Genomic DNA, 9,460 nt, shown 5'->3' with positions numbered 1-9,460 from the left:
TATGTTTATGTAATCTACTCCTTCCTCACCGCAGAGGGTGGCAAGGCGAGAGTTTATGTTGAAGTCCTTGTCGTAAAATAATCTGGTCGCATTCATTTCTTTGGAGGACGCCTGATGTTGATTGACTTTGTTTTATATTTCTTTATAATAACGCGGTATTTATCTAGAAGGGCCTCTGGTCGTGTTTTCTGTATGTCGTTACTTCCCGCATGAATGAGGAAAAGCGTATTCTTTTTTGCGTTATGCGTGATGTGTCGTCACCAGCGTCTGTAACGTCATCGGTGAATCTTACGAGAATGCAGTGTCTTTTACAGGAGGAGGAGGAGGAGGAGGAGATACAAAAGAAAGACAAAAAGAAAAAAAAAGAAGGAAAAAGTAAGTCAGGAGAAGAGAGAAGAACAAAAGAGTGAATGACAAGCGAAAGGAAAACATAAAAAGACAAGAAAAGTGGGACGAACAAGAAAGACAAGGGAAGAAAAACAATAAAAGAAACACAATAGGAGGAGAAGGAGGAGGAAGAAAAATCAGCAAGATGAATTAAAAAAAAGGTACGAGGTTATGCTTTACCAAATTAGATTAGAGAGAGAGAGAGAGAGAGAGAGAGAGAGAGAGAGAGAGAGAGAGAGAGAGAGAGAGAGAGAGAGAGAGAGAGAGACGTTAATATCACGTTGCATTATTACGTTGCTGAAAAAAATTACTTTTCTCTTCCTTTGGTTTATGAAGTCTGGAAAACCTCCTCCTCCTCCTCCTCCTCCTCCTCCTCCTCCTCCTCCTCCTCCTCCTCCTCCTCCTCCTCCTCCTCCTCCTCCTCCTCCTCCTCCTCCTCCTCCTCCTCCTCCTCCTCCTTTCTGTAACACGTGTTGAAAAGCAACAAACATACACGCCTTCATTAACCCTTTTACTCCCACGCCAGGTGTTTAGGGGATTACAAAGCGGTGGTTGTGTGTGTGTGTGTGTGTGTGTGTGTGTGTGTGTGTGTGTGTATGGGTGTGTGTGTGTGTGTGTTTACATTTACTTACTTTTCCGTCTGCTGTGTTTTCTTCATTCATTTTCTTGTTTCTCACACACACACACACACACACACACACACACACACACACACACACACACACACACACACACACACACACACACACACACACACACACACACACACACACACACACACACACACACACACACACACTCACTCACTCACTCACTCACTCACTCACTCACTCACTCATAAAAAAAAAACGGTAAGGAATTGTTCTCGTATAATTAGAAATCTTGATCCTATATGTATTTTCTTTTTTGCACAGAAGCTGTTTCTGTGGTATTCTATTTTATCTTTACTTTGAGGACAGTGACAGTGACAGTGTTTGCATTCTTGCCTTTTTATGTGACACCATTATTTGTCTCGTGTCCTGCTGTCTCAGTGGCGTGGAGGCGAGTGACGCGCCGTGGTATAGTCCTTTGTAGCGGCAGCGGAGAGATTGTACAGCAGTGTGGCAAATGTCTTGATGTGTTTTGACTTGCTCTTCTCACTTGCTATCCCCGTTTCTCTCTTTCTCTCTCTCTCTCTCTCTCTCTCTCTCTCTCTCTCTCTCTCTCTCTCTCTCTCTCTCTCTCTCTCTCTCTCTCTCTCTCTCTCTCCTGTATAATTAATTGCCTTCCGGCCGCTCCCTGACCACTTCCCCGCGAGGGGCAGCACGGAGTTAGTCTCGGCATGCGTGTTTCCAAAATGTTCAGTATTCGGGATCCTCTCGTTGTTCGAACCCCATCATTTGTAAGTTTGAGTGAGTCCCCTGCCGCTGAGCGCAGTGTGTGAAGGGAGCGCAGTACACGCTGCTACCCCAGCACCAGCAGTGAAGCGAGACAGCGGCCAAGATGAAGCACAAGATGCGCACCACACCGGGCTGGTATTCATGAGCGCCCTCTTCAGTGCGCGGCACCGACAGCCATGAGTCGAAATGCACCCTGGCACACCTTGCCGCCGCCGCCCTTGGTGTGGAGTTCCTTGAGGCAGCGGCCTGCGAGGACACGCCCTATGAAGAGTGTGCCCCTGAAGAGGCGGTGATGGAGGCTGGCTTGTAGCGGGGAGGAGCAGTCCGCTGCTGAGGAGGCCGTGCAGAAAGAGTCTGATTTCGACGTCGATCTTGCCGAGGATTCAGACTCGGATTCTTCTTCGGAAGAAGCTCCGCAGCCTGCACGGCAGATCAAGAGCTGCCACAGGAAGGCTAAGAACAGCCCCAAGAAGGACGCTGCTGCCTCGCCCTTCGTAGCGCCCGAGCTGGTGTTGCGGCCACGCGGAGCCGTTATCACCTTCCGCATCGAAGCGGTGGTCTCATCCACCACACGCTGCTCATGGGCATTGACAAGCACGAGAACGACCACCTCCTCGTATAGTCGAAGGCCACGAGCCGTGTTCTTTTACGTGCACGACCTGCCCTCAGCACACGTGCATCTGCAGCTGCAGCCCGGCCAGGGCGTGTGTGATCTGTCACGTACGCCCTGGTACCCAACGCAGCCCAACTGTGCAAGGCTTACTGCGCGCGAGGCAGCAAACTGGGCAACATGACCGTGGTGTACACGGCTACATGCCAGGACCAAACCAGTGCAAGACGCGCTTCATTGAGGCTGGGGACGTGGGCTTCGTCAGCGATAAGGAAGTGCGCAGGGTGGTGGTGACGCCTCAACAGCACTAGGCAGATGGTGGTGTCGGGCAGATCGGAGCGAGAGAAGCAACAGCGGGCACGGGAAAGGCAAGAAGGAGGAGGAAGCATCAGGAGGAGGAATGCCAGGTAGAGGCCGCCCCCGTGGACCAGGACGAGTCAACATGGAGCACGGAACAGCACCAAGTTCTTCTTCTTCTTCTTCTTCTTCTTCTTCTTCTTCTTCTTCTTCTTCTTCTTCTTCTTCTTCTTCTTCTTCTTCTTCTTCTTCTTCTTCTTCTTCTTCTTCTTCTTCTTCTTCTTCTTCTTCTTCTTCTTCTTCTTCTTTTGTCTTCGTCTTTATCATGCATTAATATCAATATTTCACTCCTCTAGTGCTCTGTTGCTGTCATAAAGTTTCCCCCTCCTCTCTCTCTCTCTCTCTCTCTCTCTCTCTCTCTCTCTCTCTCTCTCTCTCTCTCTCTCTCTCTCTCTCTCTCTCTCTCTCTCTCTCTCTCTCTCTCTCTCTCTCTCTCTTTCCTGGAACTCTTGTCTACCTAGTTTTCATTTTTCATACCTCTTTTTTTTCTTTTGTTTAGTGAGTGCTTTGTGTGGGAATTTTTGATTAAAGAAAGGAAGATAAATAGGTTGAGGTGGTAGTAGTAGTAGTAGTAGTAGTAGAGGTAGTAGTAGTGGGGATGGTAGTAGTAGTACTTATACGCACGTACACTGTTATCTTCAATGTAGTTGTAGTGTTGGGAAGAGGATAAGAGGACAAGTATTGCAAGGGATTACTTAAGATTACTGAGGATTACTGAGGCTAACCAAGCAGCAGCAGACCTTGTAGTGCTGCTGTGTTTGTTTGGGAACAGGAATACGAGTTGAATTAGTTAATGTGTTGTTCTAGGCACTACTACTACTACTACTACTACTACTACTACTACTACTACTACTACTACTACTACTACTACTACTACTACTACTACTACTACTACTACTACTACTACCACTACTACTACTACTACTACTACTACTACTACTACTACTACTACTACTACTACTACTACTACTACTACTACTCCAAACACTTCTCAAAAGTACTAAATTTCCCTACTACTACATATACATTTCCTAAAACAATAAACGCTACTATCATTGTTACCACCAGTACACACACCCCGCCGCTTTCCCTCTCCCCCTTCCGTTCTCCCTTCTCCCCCTCCCTTCTCCCTCCCTCTCTCTCCCTTCGTCCTGCATCTGGTGTATTGCATGGTGTGCTGCGCGTGGCTGTAGTATTAGTGTTGGTGGTGGCGGTGGTGGTGGTGGTGGTGGTGGTGGTGGTCCTCCTGCAGCATTGGGGATAATGTACAATACTGCGTTGGCCGGGGAAGTACTTGTAAATTTCGCCTCTCCTGATCACGTAATTGTATGCGTTGGGGTAAAAAAAAGCCCCCCTCCCACTCCCCCGAAAAAAAAAAAGAGAGAGAGAGAGAGAGAGAGAGAGAGAGAGAGAGAGAGAGAGAGAGAGAGAGAGAGAGAGAGAGAGAGAGAGAGAGAAAAGCAAGCTCTTTAAAATTTACTATTACGACCGCACCGCATGGAATTGGAAAGAGAGAGAGAGAGAGAGAGAGAGAGAGAGAGAGAGAGAGAGAGAGAGAGAGAGAGAGAGAGAGAGAGAGAGAGAGAGAGAGAGAGAGAGTAGGAAGGAAAAAAATCTGGAGTTGGGAGCGAAAAGTAAGGAGATGGAGATATATAGTGAGGGAGGAAACGGAGGAAAGAGGAGAGGAGGGAAAATGGCTGAAGATAAAAGAAGCTAGATTAGAATATGGATGGAGGGAGGGAGGGACAGAGGGAAAGAGGGAGGGAGGGAGATGGGAGATAAGAAAAGTGGGAGGAACGGGGAGAGGGAGGAAAAAATGTAGGTATAGTATTGGTGGAGGAAAAATGTGTGTGTGTGTGTGTGTGTGTGTGTGTGTGTGTGTGTGTGTGTGTGTGTGTGTGTGTGTGTGTAAAAGCTTTCAACTGCGTACAATCTAGTCCCATTTTCTTCAACATATCACACAAATCAACAGAAAACGAAGTACGAGTTTTATATATATATATATATATATATATATATATATATATATATATATATATATATATATATATATATATATATATATATATATATATATATGCTCTCTTTTTACGTAGAAATTAGAGTACTGTCTTACTATTACACTTATTGCTTTGATTTTTCTTACATTTTTATACGAGGTTATATCTTATTCAACTAAAAAATATTAATTAAAAATCACATTAAAGTTAAGAAACTAAAAAAAATTATCTATTCGTTATTGCTTTCTTATATGTATACTTCTTTAATACTCTTAGGCATTACCTCCTACACCTTTACTTTGAAAACAAGGGAGAGAGATTAATATTGAAGATTCCATGACTTCCGGGAGCGTGAGGCGAGGGGAAGGGGCGCCGGGGAAGGGAAGGCAACACACAGGTAACACTGAACTTGAGGCGAGGCTGGTAAAATTTGATTAAGCCTTGCAACTTGGTGTTAGTGAAAGCTTCCCTCAGCACACACACACACACACACACACACACACACACACACACACACACACACACACACACACACACACACACACACACACACACACACACACACACACACACACACACACACACACACACACACACACACACCTCTCTCTCTCTCTCTCTCTCTCTCTCTCTCTCTCTCTCTCTCTCTCTCTCTCTCTCTCTCTCTCTCTCTCTCTCTCTCTCTCTCTCTCTCTCTCTCTCTCTCTCTCACTAACCACAAACAAATGTATATACAAAATATCCACCAGGCAGAACTAAAAAAATATTAAAACAAAGATAAATAAAAAAAAGCTAATCGGACACACACACACACACACACACACACACACACACACACACACACACACACACACACACACACACACACACACACACACACACACACACACACACACACACACACACACACATTACTCTGAGTGCCGTGCTTCACATCACCAGAAATCCTTGCTCGGTAAAATCCTTACAGTCGGAAATCGCCTTCACGCTCACTAAAGCATTAAACTGTTACGTCATACAGTAAGCTGCACTCTGGGATTTAGTGCGAACCTGGGGTCTGTTCGAATCCATCCCACGTTTTCTTATTTAATTTTTTTCTTTTTTTTTTCATAACATTGTAAACAGTAGATAAAAAGTAGAGATATAAGGTCTTTGTAATGTAATGTATATATACACTCTGAAATTACGTGCATTAATATTAGTACGTGTTCTTATACATATATACATACATATGGCTACGTACATAGGTAATGATTGACTATAAATTCGTGAACAAACATGGCATGAAAGACATATATGGTTAAGAATGTTTTGATACTGAGGCCTTTTTTTTTTTTTTTTTTTTATGTAGGAAGGATACTGGCCAAGGGCAACAAAAATCTAATAAAAAAAAATGCCCACTGAAATGCCAGTCCCTAAAAGGGTCAAAGCAGTGGTCAAAAATTGGTGGATAAGTGTCTTGAAACCTCCCTCTTGAAGGAATTCAAGTCATAGGAAGGTGGAAATACAGAAGCAGGCAAGGAATTCCAGAGTTTACCAGAGAAAGGGATGAATGATTGAGAATACTGGTTAACTCTTGCGTTAGGGAGGTGGACAGAATAGGAGTGAGAGAAAGATGAAAGTCTTGTGCAGCGAGGCCGCGGAAGGAGGGGAGGCATGCAGTTAGCAAGATCAGAAGAGCAGTTAGCATGAAAATAGCGGTAGAAGACAGCTAGAGATGCAACATTGCGGCGGTGAGAGAGAGGCTGAAGACAGTCAGTTAGAGGAGAGGAGTTGATGAGACGAAAAGCTTTTGATTCCACCCTGTCTAGAACAGCAGTATGAGTGGAACCCCCCAGACATGTGAAGCATACTCCATACATGGACGGATAAGGCCCTTGTACAGAGTTAGCAGCTGGGGGGTGAGAAAAACTGGCGGAGACGTCTCAGAACACCTAACTTCATAGAAGCTGTTTTAGCTAGAGATGAGATGTGAAGTTTCCAGTTCAGATTATAAGTAAAGGACAGACCAAGGATGTTCAGTGTAGAAGAGGGGGATAGTTGAGTGTCATTGAAGAAGAGGGGATAGTTGTCTGGAAGATTGTGTCGAGTTGATAGATGGAGGAATTGAGTTTTTGAGGCATTGAACAATACCAAGTTTGCTCTGCCCCAATCAGAAATTTTAGAAAGATCAGAAGTCAGGCGTTCTGTGGCTTCCCTGCGTGATATGTTTACCTCCTGAAGGGTTGGACGTCTATGAAAAAACGTGGAAAAGTGCAGGGTGGTATCATCAGCATAGGAGTGGATAGGACAAGAAGTTTGGTTTAGAAGATCATTAATGAATAATAAGAAGAGAGTGGGTGACAGGACAGAACCCTGAGGAACACCACTGTTAATAGATTTAGGAGAAGAACAGTGACCGTCTACCACAGCAGCAATAGAACGGTCAGAAAGGAAACTTGAGATGAAGTTACAGAGAGAAGGATAGAAACCGTAGGAGGGTAGTTTGGAAATCAAAGCTTTGTGCCAGACTCTATCAAAGGCTTTTGATATGTCCAAGGCAACAGCAAAAGTTTCACCAAAGTCTCTAAAAGAGGATGACCAAGACTCAGTAAGGAAAGCCAGAAGATCACCAGTAGAGCGGCCTTGACGGAACCCATACTGGCGATCAGATAGAAGGTTGTGAAGTGATAGATGTTTAAGAATCTTCCTGTTGAGGATAGATTCAAAAACTTTAGATAAGCAGGAAATTAAAGCAATAGGACGGTAGTTTGAGGGATTAGAGCGGTCACCCTTTTTAGGAACAGGTTGAATGTAGGCAAACTTCCAGCAAGAAGGAAAGGTAGATGTTGACAGACAGAGCTGAAAGAGTTTGACTAGGCAAGGTGCAAGCACGGAGGCACAGTTTCGGAGAACAATAGGAGGGACCCCATCAGGTCCATAAGCCTTCTGAGGGTTTAGGCCAGCGAGGGCATGAAAAACATCATTACGAAGAATTTTAATACGAGGCATGAAGTAGTCAGAGGGTGGAGGAGAGGGAGGAACAAGCCCAGAATCCTCCAAGGTAGAGTTTTTAGCAAAGGTTTGAGCAAAGAGTTCAGCTTTAGAAATAGATGTGATAGCAGTGGTGCCATCTGGTTGAAGTAGAGGAGGGAAAGAAGAAGAAGCAAAGTTATTGGAGATATTTTTGGCTAGATGCCAGAAATCACGAGGGGAGTTAGATCTTGAAAGGTTTTGACATTTTCTGTTAATGAAGGAGTTTTTGGCTAGTTGGAGAACAGACTTGGCATGGTTCCGGGCAGAAAGGAAAAAAAAAAGAAAGAAAGCAAGGAGGGAAAGGGAAAATTTATGAAGGAATATGACAGAAGAGAGAAAAAAAGAAGGAAAAGACAAGGAGAAAAAGACAAAAGTATGAAGAAATAAGACAAGAAAGGAAAAGAAGGAAAGGACAAGGAAAAGAGAAGGAACACGAAGTAAGGATTGTTATTGAATGAGGCTGTACGTGAAAAAATACATACACATACAAACATACAACCACATTGATGCTTATACGTACGTACACTGATACCTTCAATGCACTCTGCCTTCCCCACTCCACAAGGGAGGTGTTCCTCCTCCCTTGTGAGTTGGAAGGGGGAGGTCTACCTGGGGAAGCATGTGGGAGGGTATAGTGAATCTCCTCCTCCTCCTCCTCCTCCTCCTCCTCCTCCTCCTCCTCCTCCTCCTCCTCCTCCTCCTCCTCTCCTCTCCTCTCCTCCTCCACCACCACCCACGAACACCACCGCCATTAGTACCTCCCCTAACCATTAAATCCTTGACCATATCCCGCCGCCCACTCTCCTCCTCCTTCCCTGCCACTGCACCACGTCACCTCCTGTTACCTAAGTAGTATATGCATCTATTAGGCTCCTACACACACACACACACACACACACACACACACACACACACACACACACACACACACACACACACACACACACACACACACACACACACACACACACACACACACACACACTTTTATTCTAGTACTATATTAAAATGCACTACAAGAATAAAATAATGAAGTATAATCATCAAATAATAATAATAATAGTAGTAATAATAATAATAATAATAATAATAATAATAATAATAATAATAATAATAATAATAATGACAGTGATACCTATTCTTTCGCTCCCAGTAAAGAAGGTATTGCTACTTTACTTTATCCAAGAGAGAGAGAGAGAGAGAGAGAGAGAGAGAGAGAGAGAGAGAGAGAGAGAGAGAGAGAGAGAGAGAGAGAGAGAGAGAGAGAGAGACCCCATAAGTTAGGGAAGAATATAACCATGTACACCGCCCTTTAATTAAGTGAGGAAGGTTATGGTGTGTGTGTGTGTGTGTGTGTGTGTGTGTGTGTGTGTGTGTTGTCGAGGATCCTGGCACAAAAATCAAAGGGGAAAAATATTGAGATAGTGATTTTCCTGCACACTTGTAATTATACTTTTATCCAGATAGAACGGCGCCTCTCTCCCTCCGCCCTCTTCCCCCTCCCCCCGTCCCCCTAAAAAATAAAAGGCACGAAAATGAGATTATGAAGATATTTATCAAGATCTTTTTTTAGGCATTACAGGTAAAATAGAAAATGAAAAAAGGAGAAGAAGAAGACGATCACGATTAACGAAAAAAATAAAATAAAATAAAGGCAGGAAGGAAAAAGGAGGGACAAGAAGATAAGAAACAGGGAAATGCCAAAATAATGA

At 44.1% G+C, this 9,460-nt stretch overlaps 1 protein-coding gene across 1 annotated transcript in view; it reads left to right on the top strand.

Annotated features, from left to right (window-relative positions):
* Positions 1 to 2,579: 2,579 nt before the first annotated feature.
* LOC135105401 (skin secretory protein xP2-like) overlaps positions 2,580 to 9,460 on the top strand; it is a 65,953-nt gene continuing 59,072 nt past the window's right edge. Inside the window, exon 1 of the mRNA XM_064013536.1 lies at positions 2,580 to 2,651. Coding sequence (XP_063869606.1) covers positions 2,580 to 2,651 — 72 coding nt within the window. The remainder of the gene's footprint in view (positions 2,652 to 9,460) is intronic.

The sequence above is a fragment of the Scylla paramamosain genome, chromosome 12 (genome assembly GCF_035594125.1).
Source record: "Scylla paramamosain isolate STU-SP2022 chromosome 12, ASM3559412v1, whole genome shotgun sequence".
Classification (NCBI taxonomy): Eukaryota; Metazoa; Arthropoda; class Malacostraca; order Decapoda; family Portunidae; genus Scylla; species Scylla paramamosain.
The sequence above is the reverse complement of the archived record's forward strand: the minus strand, read 5'-3'. Positions and strand labels throughout refer to the sequence as shown.